Genomic DNA, 12559 nt, shown 5'->3' on the forward strand with positions numbered 1-12559 from the left:
TGAGTCCTAGCAATTTTAGCTCTCAAACCGGCCAAGATATGTGTGTGAGTAAGCTTTATGCACGTGAGTAGTCCCACTGAATGTAACTTACTCGGATGCACAATTTTTTGTTGGATTGAGACTTATATAGGAGTGGAGAATGAGATGGCACTTTTATAACAGAGTGGAGTAAGTATTACTGTACACTTCTGTTTCACGTCCTTACAGCTTTGTGATTGGGCAACTGTTTTAAGGATGGAGAATAGGCAGTGTTGCCAGTTCTCATGATATTTGAGGTTTTCTTAAAACTCTAGCTTCTGGAGAGAAGTGAATACATGAGCATCTCAGCTTTCATTAAAAAAAAATTGCAAGTGCTAGCCCCCACAGTTGTGGCGAAAAGCCTGAACATTTGATCCAAATGTACCCTAAAAGCTCAGCAGAACCCCCCAAAATCTAGTGTTTTTTTTAAAGCTCCTGATTTTTTGAGGCCTGAGTCATGATTTTTGAATGTTTGGGGTTGACAACTTGTCCAACTGCCTTGAATCCTGCATATGCTTAACTATGTGACTAAAGATACCCATGTATTTAAGTGTTTGCAGGATCAGGCTTTAGTAAGGAAATTTAATTGGTTAGAAAAACTGTGTGTGTGTGCGTTTGTGTGTGTCAGGAGGGCTACATATTTTTGCATTGCTTATTATGCCAACTTGCTGTAATTTTGTTTATATATATTTGCAGGCTTTTTGCATGTTATATCATTATAATGTTAATGCTTTGTCAGAGCCTCAACCTCGCTCCTTGCTGTGGAAGAAACAAACTCCATTCTCAGGTTGGAAGCAACAAAATCAGAGACTGCTTTATTCAGGACATGCAATTGCAAAGGACGCAGCTGACAAAAAGCATCTCTGCCTCAAAGTACAAGCAAAATCACACAAGCATTTGTGATGTGCATTAATTAAAAACATCTGCATTTTATTTAGGCTATTTGCTATCTATTCCAGTATTTTCTCACTTTCTCTTCTCAAACATTGTTATCTCAAGGCTAGGTCACACTGACTAGTCTGCTGTTTTCCACTCATTTCTGACATGAGTCCTTCTTCTACAGGTCTCCCGATATTAGGCTAAGCCTTGACAGAACAGTTGCTCTGTCTCTGACATTTAAATGACGGCACTTAAACCCTCTCTTTCTTTCTCTGCTTCCATATTGCAGATGAGCTCCTCAAATCCTAGAACCTGTCCTAGGAAACATAACTGTATAGAAGCAGTGAGGCTTTGGAGACACGGTTGTAGACAGGAGGTGGGCATGTGACCCTTATATTCTTCATGTGTATGAAGACATGGCTTGCCTTTTGATGATTGTGTGTTTCTTATTTAAATATTTGAATATTATATGTAAATGTGTTCATAGAATCCTAGAACTGGAAGGGACCTTGAGAGGTCATCTAGTCCAATCCCCAGCACCCAAGGCAGGACTAAGTATTATCTAGATCATCCCTGACATGTGTTTGTCCAACCTGCTCTTAAAAATCCCCAATGATGGAGATTCTACAATCTACCTAGGCAATTTATTCCAGTGCTTAACCACTCTGACAGTTAGGAAGTTTTTCCTAATGTCCAACCTAAACCTCCTTTGCTGCAATTTAAGCCCATTGCTTCTTGTCCTATCCTCAGAGGTTAAGAAGAATAGTTTTTCTCCCTCCTCCTTGTAACAACCTTTTATGTACTTGAAAACTGTTAAAGTAAATGCTTTTCTTTCTTCTGCTCATCAGTTTTTTAGACTTTTAAAATATTGTTGTTAATTGAACGTCCTATTTTAAGCTGGTTCTCTCAACATCCTTGCTATGATCCATGTACTGCTATTCCTGTGCAAGGCAAATGCTTACTAAAAGGAAAAGCCTGGTGGGTGGAATCTGATGCCATGAAAATGAAGGATTCATTGTCATTGGCTAGAGTCTTTGGCAATGGGCAGGTAGATAAACTCTCTAAATTTCTCCACACAGCTTTGCTAATTTACTTCAGTTCTTCCCTTCAGCATTCATGCTATTCCAGTCCTGGAAACAGGCTGCCAATTTTGCCAAATAATTTTGAGGTTTTGTGACATGGACCAACATCCATTAGAAGCTAAAATGAGAGGCCATCTTGATTTGAATGTGGCTCTAGAACAGGGGTCGGCAACCTATGGCATGCGTGCCAAAGACAGCACACAAGCCGATGTTTAATGGCACCTTCAAACCATTTAAGCCCTGAAGTAAACGTTCAGTTCAGATGAGCTTTTGCAGGCCTCTGTCATTGAGGTGAATTTATTTCGCACTGAGCTGTGAGAGTCTTTTTCTTTAATGAACTGACTGCATTTCAATATCAAACAATACTGGATTGTTCTTAATTATGCATCTGGGACTGGCACGACGTCCATCCAAGGTGTAACTTCTTATATAGTCACTAAGCTAGTTTTTAAAATTCCAGGGCCTCATCCTGGAAACTGTGCTTATCTTGAAGCTCATGAGTTGTTCTGTTGACTTCAAATGGACTATTTACCTTTTTTAAGTTAAGCACCTGTGTAGGTGCTTTCAGGATTGGGGCCAAATTTTGATTCCTCTTTTGATAGCTATGTAATGAGATAAGCACACCCCAAATGTATGTGTGACTTTTCACCACTGGGGCAAGGAGAGATTAGACATCCTTCAAATTCATCACCATGTGTGCAAACCTAGCATTCACTTAACTATCAGAAGTATTAAAGATGAGAGGCGAGAATGTCTTCTATGGTTAGTTTAGCTAAAATACTCCAGGATATAAATCTCTCAGATATATTGGGATTGGAAGGAACTTTATCTCATAGGCATGGTTTGGGGCGAATTTGTCCTTAGGGTTTTCACATCTTCCTCCAAAGTATCTGCTACTGACCATTAGTGGACACAGGGTGCCAGGCTAGTTGGACGACTGGTATGAGCAGGTAGTTCTGTTAGTTCCTAGTTTGGTAGTGCCTTTTGTGATTCCCAGGTTAAAGCTGCTATGTAAATACAGACTAATATTATTACCTGTCAGGTTGCACTGTTACTGGTAGGTTTGATATATAATGTTGCATAATACTTTGTAAGATATCCATTCCTATGACAAAAACGCAGAGATCACTCCTCGTTTTAGAACACAAATACATAAATTTTAATCTGAGAAAAATACAAAATGAAACCATGTACAAGTTATGTACAAACCCTTTTTACAAGACAATATATTTATCACTGGATATTACATATGACAAAGTCAGGTAGATCATTTCTGAGCACCAGCATTTTTTCTCTCTCACCGATCCTTGGTAAAAAGAAAAATGATGAAGTCATACTCCTTTTTCAATCTGAACCGTAAGCCTTAACACCACAGGTAGTTTAAAGGAATTGTTTTCAAGGAATGGTTATAATGGCAAATGCTTTCATACATTATATATATGTACTGTATGTATTTTCTGTGGGGTAGGGGGAGGAGAAAGGCCAACTTTGAATTTCACAAGAATTCAGAATTTTAATTCCACTATTTTTGAGGGAGATATTTTAGATGTTGCTAGACATATGTGTCTCGAACAATATCCAGAGAGAGAGAATTTTAAGGATTCCCTAAATTCATCTTCTAGTTACCAGAAAACTTCCCATTCCCACTTTTCAATCTCAATGAAATAAAAATTGCAGAAATTTCTCCATTTACTCTTATGTGCCTGAGTGCCTATGTTCTTTTGTTCATGCAGGCCTCCTCTGAAGCTCATTGAATCAATGGGAGTCTTCTGTCAACTTCAACAGGTTCTGGAGTAGACATATGAAATGAGCCAGTATTTTATGGATATTTATCATAATGAGGAACATAGTAATAGAAGAGCTTTATTCTAATTTTTTTGCTAAGTCTGAAGCTGAACATCAATTTTAGTAGTTCAAAAATAGGTTAGGTAGATAGGTACTCATCCTTTTGGTATATACTCTACTAGAGTTTATTTGGACATATAGACTACTGCAGTTTATAGATTATTCAATGGCTAGTTTTTAATTGGTTTTATGTTCCATGTTACTGGATGTCTGTGCAAGAGGTGTGAGTATGTATAATGCTGTTAATTAGAAAAAAACTACAAATGAATATGCCTGCTAAATATCAGAGAACCTGGAAAAGAAGCTTATATATGTTGAACAGAAAAAAACCTGGATTGTAAACACACATTGAAGGAAAAATAAGAGATGAAAAAACTATCCCACTGTACAAAATTAAAATAGGTGTAAATTGTACTTCTTGTGAAAGCAAAGATTGAGATTGGTCTTGGATCTCTGTGGCCAAACGCTTTTAATGCATATAACCATATGGTGTTTCTGCAAAGGTACAGAATTGCTAATTTCTGGATTTTAGTATAATGCCACTTAACATCTCAAAGCTTAAGTTGTACCATGGGCCTTGTGTTGACAACTCTGTACAGTGGAGAATTTCACTCATACTGAATACATCTGAATTATGCTAGTATTATGTTATACCTTTGTGAACATTGTGTTAGTACCCATGACTTGCAGTGGGTCATATTTAAAGTAAAAACATTTGTTTCTGTTTAAGATCTGAAAACACACAGAATAAATTATAACAGACCCTGTAAAAAACCTGGTTAAAGATGTCTGCAGTTTGGCCCAGATCCAACAAAGGACTCGAAGCATGTGCATAGTCTCATTTACTTGAATGTGGCTAATACAGTGGAACTAGCTAAGCACTTAAATGCTTTGCTGTATCAGGGCCTTCGTTATCAGGATTTTAATGTACCAGTTGGGCTCCTATTTTAGTACTTGATTTAAAAGCAGCATCAAAATTTTACAGTCTGGTGCTGTAGAAGAAAGCTAGCAAACTGTGAACCATAAGGATCATGCTCTTTTCCCATACAGCTCCCATAGACGTTGATAAGAGTTTTCTGCCCAAACCAAGGAAAGCTACGTGGGCCATGCAGAGACACTCTTTAAGAGCCTTTGCACTCCCCCTCCCTCCCTTTGATTTGTTTTGCTTTCAGAACATAATTTAAAAAAATTGAAACAAAGCAGGGGACATGAACTTATATGGGGGTAGGGGAATGTGCAGTAATAATTGCTACAACACTTAAGACAAGTATTTTTCAAAACTCGTTGGCTTCTTGAAGCCATTGTCAATGTGCTTCCAGTTAAGAAGGTACGGCTTTGTACAGTAACTTTGAGACTGGGATATCTATAATGGGGCCATTGCTAACATAGCTATGGATTGTAGAGCGTGAAAACATGCTCAATTACTCATTTGTAAGTTATTGCTCTTGTTGTGCAGTAATTTATGTATCTGATTATTGCAAAATTCCTAAGGGCACAAATAGAGTTCGCTTGCTTTATTTGTTTTTTCTCTGTGTACTTCAGATCCTTAAAGGACCCAAGTTGTCCTTATCAAAACTTAATTTAAAATATAATATATTTTTCTGTACTTCCTTCCTCCTCATTGCACATTATCAAAATGTGTGGGGAGAGGAAAAGGTGTCTCCCTTATAAACCAGCATGCCTCATTTATCCAGTCATCTATTTCATTAAGGGTGAAAAAGTCTTGTCACATGCATAAGGCCTGAGTCATGGGGCTTTATTTGGCTAAATATGTTGTCAGTTGGGATAAGGCAAAATTCACCCTCACCTTCAACGTGGGCTGGTGCAGTCCACCTACCCACCTGCAGCTGCTTCTCCAGCCTCAGGGCTGGAATAGAGACATCAGCTCCTCCATGCAACTTGTGTGGCTTGTTAGGTCTGCTCTGGGTCCTCATTACTGCAGATCACGTGGCCTTCTCCCTATATCCCTGCTAATGTAGAGATGCAGCTGAGCAGCTGCTCCCCCAGTGCAGGGCCTAAGTAGTTCAGAGAGCTTTTTTGCTAGCCCTCTGCCACAGGGTGATTATCACCTTCAGTGATTCCGATCTATCTTTCTGCCCTTAGCTGTGTGCACTGGGCTCTCATTCAAGACAGCACAAGTTGGGCATGTCTATCTCAAATGAGAATTAGGCCCTGTGACATTCCAGTAGTCACTTTGCTTGAGGGGCCCTGATGACTGACACATACACATGTACACATACACAGATTGTATTGCAGCTTCATGACCTTTTGACCAGCGAAGTATTAGTTTAGTATTTGATATGCCCTGCATCAGGGGACTACATCTTGTCATGGCAGAGGGATAGATTTAATAGACCTGTCCCAATGCTAATTACTGCACTATGGAACTACAACACTGAATAAATGGCAGGATGGGTATAGAGGACAGAGCTTTCAGATGCACACACATTGCCTCCATTTGACCATTGTTTTAAATTGCAAAAGATCTAAAAACTGGAACTTTCCTGTCATCCATATAACTAACTATACATGGTTCTCCTGAATACAGTATACTGTATGCGTACTAGAATGAACCTGAGCCACCGCTGTTCTACATGTCTGTCAAAAACTTACCAAATCCAAACCTTTGCCTCAAAAACTCTTTAGTAATCAAAGGAAAGAGCAGGAAATGTTTGTTGTTAATTATTTACAGCTCCCACATCTGTTTGTATAAATGGATGCTATAGCAATTACCTATATTAAAAGATCTGGTTCTTGTGTAGCCCAAGACTTAGTTATAGTGGCAATCACGCTGTTATGGGGTATTAGTTCAACAGCGGACACAGACACACAGGCCTCAGCAATGCAGGTGGGTTTTTTTTTAATTCTCATGTAAAGTTTTTATTGGAAGGAAGGATGCTAAGAAATGGCACTGTGCACAATAATTTTAAGTACTCTTAAGTTGAATGTTACAGAAATAATTTCCTATGCCTGCCATAAAACAAGTGACCTATAAAAATCAAATGCATTTGGCCAAGATTGACACAAATTTCAACAATTCTATTGGGATTGAGGCCAACTTTTTACTCTGGTAATAAAATTATTGCAGTTCATGAATGAAAAAGGAGTACTGACTTTAAAGGAAAGGTTTAAAGTGACACAATGCAAAACCAGAATGCAAATTATAGCTTGCCTTTAGCTAAAGTGGTAACAAATCAAAACCACCAGATTCTTCCTTTATTTTGGGTATTGTGAAATGGGTTAAATATGAATAAAAACTGCTCAAGTTAGTTTGTTTCTTCATAGGATAGTGATTATAAATATTTTTAAACAATCCAATTTTACATACATTATATTAACAATTCTTGTTAATTTTTTTTTAAATAACTAATCTACAAAATGTAACAACAGAATAGTCACTGTCCAAAAAGTCACTCCAGAATAAAGCCTGTTTAGGTGGCAGTATGGTTTTATTTGTACTGCAGCCAGTGAACAAACATTGAAGCTGAGATAGTTTAGTTTAAATGTGGGATTATATAGTGGACGCTCTTTTCACAGTAAATTCAGCAGCTTTGTACTGCTTTGTTTCTGATTCACTGATATTTCTCTAATGATAATAATACCACAGTATGTTTTATCTTGGTGTTTTGCAACTCTGCAAAAGTACAAAGCCTAAAGTTAACTCGTGCAATGGGACCCTACCTTTCTTTTCCTGCGGGGCCTTTTTTATCCTCAATAACTCATCCTTTCATCCAGTTGTATCAAATGTTAATTTGAAATTGAGATAGTTGCTAAATCGCTTAGAACATCAAATGCCTGGATGAATACATACTGCAGCACAGGTATAAAACATCACAATTTTGTCTGATGGCTGTAAAGCTTGTTGGCCACTTTGTGAAACTGCTGATACAATTGATTTCACTGTAGGCAGCTTTTCAAAGGTTTTTTGTAAGTTATATTAAATACATTCATTACTTTTGTTTTGTTTTGGTTATCACTGTACCTGTATGAGTGGAGTCCAGCAACTTAAAGAAATAAGCAAACAATAACATTTAAAACATTTTTACAGAAATTAACTGGCAACAACAAGTTGAGACACTGTGGGCATGAGCCTGAGCTGCAAGGTTTCTATCCTGATCTGAACTCATCTAAAGTGCAGGTGTGCCCAGAACTGGGGTTTTGATTTTATCTGTTGCTGAAACATGGGCCATCAGCAAAATTGTGCTATGGAGCCAAACTTCGCCACATTTCAAGAAGTGTTTGGCTCAGATAGAGATTGGTTCAGGCACAACTCCAGTAGTTTTGAACAAGAACTCAGTTAAATATAGTAGATGAGTAGGTTAAGAATATCATGATCTGATACGCTGTTTAGACACCCTGCATTAAAATACTCAAAAACCTGGCAAAAGAAGAGGATTTTCCAAGGTTGAACTCCTTGAGTCGGCAAGTGCTGATTGATAATATGCAACATGAAGCAAAGCAGAATTGCACTTTTTGCAACCTATAAGAAAGTGCTGCTATGAGCATGTTATCTGCATGTCCTTTGTTTTACGCTAATGTTCACTACCCTATTGTCATAGAAAGTTACCAATGCATGGTTTTGGTTGTTTTGGACCTTAAATTTACCGGCGCTTAAGATTATTGTTAGGAAGGTCTTCACTGTCTACGGTAATAAAATGATGAATAGTTCAGAAAGAATGTTATTTCTACAAAAATATGACTTTCAGCATTGAAAATAAATACGTTTCAGTTTATTAAGAGCTGGTGTCAATGCTGAACAAAATACAGAGTCTCCAGTAAAGTAACATGTTGGTCAACTGTTCTTTTTTTTTCTTCTTTTTTGATTTATTAAAATACAGGTTGGACCTTGTATTTTTTAATATATTATTTATCTCTATTGGTTACATTTTCTCATAATTGTGACCATCAAAGATGAGAGATAGCAAGAGCAGATTTTTTTAAAAATTTTTTTAGGAGTCTAGCCACATATGTAGCTATTTTAAGGGGAAAAATACTTGACAATGAAAAAAAAAACAAAAAGAAAAATATATTTTCTTTCTAATAAATAAAAATAATTTAAAATGCTAGAGGCTATACATGACTATTTTGAATATGTTCATTTATAAATGAAATAGTTTCCAAAATACATGGAAGCGATATTAAAGGCAGACAAACAAAGATCTGTCTACTTTATTTTTCCATAACACTCGCCCTTCTTAACTTTTCCACCAGTGGGTTGGCATGTAAGAGGAATAAATGTCACATCACCATTCATGAAGTTTGTCAGGCTTTTAAAAAAATAGTTCTGGCCTCCTGTGAGTCAACATTCATCTTCAACTTCTCTGATTGGTGGTATCAAGCTGCTTGTAGATTTATACTGATTGATCTGATTGGCCATATGAGTGCTCATGGGCTTGATTTGAATGTTTCTGGGATAGGCATTATCCGGCTCATCTGTAAACCATTTCTTTTCTGCTAAAGAGCAAAATGGACAGAGACAGAACAAGGAGGGAAAATGAGAAGTTTAATTAATGCAGTGCAAAAAGCAGTCAGTAAAGTTCATAGAGGAAAGGCAATCAATAGAGGTTAACACTGAATAATTGCTAGCAGCAGTGTGTGGTAGATTAATACACCTGAAAACACATATTATAAAAGGAGGAGGAGATGTTTGCAGGGTTGGTAGTAAAGGGTTAAAGAAAACTGGCAGTTTGCTGGGTTGTTTGAATATATGAGATTTTTAAAGTATGCTAAGAAATAAAAAGGATGAAATTAGAAGCTGGGAGCATGACATGATTAGTGCTGGGATACTCTACTAAGGTTTGGGAGGTTTGTTTGGTTCACGGAAGTCTACACAACTGGCTTAGAAATCATACAAGCCCAGGATTTCTTGCACGTCTGTTTCCAGCCCTTACTAGAAATTCAGAGCTGGATGAATCTGAAAAACCATGTTAGTGATGGGGAAACATTTCAGATCCTTCCTTGGGATTTGGCACTAGAATACAAAGTGGGGATTGTGTACCTGGATGTAACAGCCAATGTTTTGATATTGTCAACCTGGCTGCTTGAGTGCTGCTGACCTATCCCATTATATACTGATACAAATGGTTCAGATGACTGGACCAAGTGCGAGCGCCAATATTACATTAGTCTGAATTGATTGTTGATGATGAATGGTAGCATGGCAGATGAAGCGGGCAGACCAACAGGCAAAGAATGGGAAGAGAAATGAGGAGGCTTTTCCTTTCTCCATGTTCAATATCTATTTGCATGAATATAGTAACAATTTTAGAGTTGAAATTTGAGGAAGTGGGGGAATCTTGGGAGACCAAAAAAGTGCAGTTTGCTGTTTACTTGCATAAGACTTTGATGTCTCTGCTGTGGTAGATCCACCCCTTGCACTGTTCAGCCGTGAATAAAAGTCCTATATGAGAAAATCCTAAATATAACTAGACTTTTTCCTTAATAGAGCAGAGCTGCTAATGTCACTTCTTAATTACAGGGAAGCATTTTTGTTCATACCTCTCCTCTCCCCCCTCTTTTGTTTTCCCCTGAGATAAATGAGGGGTTTGGCCCTAGGGATGGAATTTAGATCCGGCATTTGTGTGGTGTTTATGTATTCTTATTTCTTATATTGATGGTGGACTTATATGTATGTAGCCCTTTCCTCCGAAAGGGGATCCCCCAGCCTTTACTGCCAGAGTGTACTACACAAACTAACGCTTTGCTCATCAGGAACACTAAAGAGCTCAAGAGAGGAAGCAGAGACGCCGCCATTCAAATGGAACAGCAGGAAATAAGGACAACATTTTCAAACATGGGTGCCTAAATTTAGGCACCTAAATAGGTGGGCAGAAGTGCTGCTCACCCAATTGATACAGCTTTGGGGTACCTATCAGTGGACATCCATCCATGTCTGAATATTTTTTTTCTAGTGAATTTGATGCTTGTGTATTCTTTTAGAACTTTTAATTAAAACCTTAAGTGGTTATAAAAGTAGTTATTTATGCCCTGCCATTGAAGGCAAGTCAAGGCTAATATATTGTTTTCTCCTGTCATCTAATATCCTTTTAAGAAGTCATACTCATTGGAGGTCAGGGTGCTTATTCCCTTCCCTAGTAAAGTTGTCTGAGTCTGAACAATGTTCAATCACCCCCCCTTACCTATTATAATTAAGCTCCCTTTGATTTGAACAGATTGAACGTTAGGAATTCATAATGTTACATCCTGCACAGTGAAGGTAACTGATTAAGTGCTTTAAATTATTCTTCCTGACAGAATGATAAAGTTACAATCTGTTCTGAAATGATCTACAGCTTGCCAGACTCCTACTGCTTCTTTCTACATTCATTTATCTTTTTGTCAAGCAGTATTTTTTTTAAAAAAGCTTCTATTCCATAGATCTTTTAAAGTCATCAGAACATTTGAATTATTAATGAGACTTTAAGGGAAAGCCTGATGGGGGCTGGTTTACGAAAGAGCATAGGGGAAAAAAATCTGGGAATGTGTACACATGAAAATAATTTCAGCTCCATTTAAAAAACCATTTCGTTCAAGTGTGACACATGAACCATTATGTATTTGTGGAAACCAATTTTGTGTGATCTACGATTAAACTAACCTTTCAGAGAGGTGTAAAGTGTGATGGTTATCATGTTTTTAAAACCTTGCAAGATCACATAAACAATTTCAAACTAACAGTTTTCAAATGGTTTGTGTTTAAAATGATTTTGAGGCAAGTTAAGCATTGTGTACTTTTAGCTGATTTTTTTGCATACTGTTGCACACACTTTGTTTACAAAGAGAACTTGGTGAAAGTTATTTCAGTCACCTGGTGTCAGAAGGTGATTATGGTGGTGGTGTGAAAGATGAGGATGAACTTCATCCCCTCTCCTTCCAGCAGCGGATGAAAAGCTTTTTCCATCTACCCAGCTTTCCCAACAGCTACACTAGGTAATTGCTAATATATTAGTCTTCACAGTACAATTCATGTTGACCTTTACCAGTACAGGCACTGTCAATCCCTTTTGCATTCACTCTGTGTATAAAATATAGAAAACTACTTGTACGTTCTTTTTTTTTTTTTGCTTTTTAATTCCATCGCTCCTTAATGCTGAAACTCTGGCCCTTGCATGGTGCTCCCTTGTTTCAGGTGCTCGGACTCATCAGCTCCTTCTTGGCATCCTCACTTCTTACCTTTTATGTCTGCTGCTCTGATCATCTTCCTTCTCTGACCACATTATGGCCGCACTACCTTGAAAGCCACCTTCTTCAGAACCAGGTTCGAGCTCTCCTCAGCCTTATCTTCGTGCTATTCTCCTATCCTCTCATCCTACACCTTCTCTCAGTGATTATATTCTTTTCTTTGATTTCTCTCAGTCTTGGCTTCACAATCACTTGTGCTTGGAACAGCCTCCTGCTCTCCCTAAATTACACACGCTGCCTTTCCTTAAATCCATCCATAAAATCGTCTACTTTCAGAAGGTGTCAAGTATCAGAGGGGTAGCCGTGTTAGTCTGGATCTGTAAAAGCAGCAAAGAATCCTGCGGCACCTTATAGACTAACAGACGTTTTGGAGCATGAGCTTTCGTGGGTGAATACCGACTTCATCAGATGCAGATGCATCTGACGAAGTGGGTATTCACCCACGAAAGCTCATGCTCCAAAACGTCTACAAGGTGCCACAGGATTCTTTGCTGCTTTTACTTTCAGAAGTCTTCATATATTGAGTTCTCCACCAATGAAGTGGCACCTCTTGG

General features: G+C 37.9%; 1 protein-coding gene across 26 annotated transcripts in view; it reads right to left on the reverse strand.

Annotated features, from left to right (window-relative positions):
- Positions 1-3584: 3584 nt before the first annotated feature.
- Positions 3585-12559, reverse strand: part of KCNMA1 (potassium calcium-activated channel subfamily M alpha 1) — an 886632-nt gene continuing 877657 nt past the window's right edge. For 7 of the 26 annotated variants that reach the window (XM_050960012.1, XM_050960003.1, XM_050960020.1 and 4 more), the window contains one exon: positions 3585-9278. In XM_050960012.1, the coding sequence (XP_050815969.1) occupies positions 9124-9278 (155 nt within the window). In that variant the 3' untranslated portion in view covers positions 3585-9123. The remainder of the gene's footprint in view (positions 9279-12559) is intronic. The other 19 variants (XM_050960019.1, XM_050960010.1, XM_050960022.1 and 16 more) reach the window with 3 other exon arrangements.

This window comes from Gopherus flavomarginatus, chromosome 6 (genome assembly GCF_025201925.1).
Source record: "Gopherus flavomarginatus isolate rGopFla2 chromosome 6, rGopFla2.mat.asm, whole genome shotgun sequence".
Classification (NCBI taxonomy): Eukaryota; Metazoa; Chordata; order Testudines; family Testudinidae; genus Gopherus; species Gopherus flavomarginatus.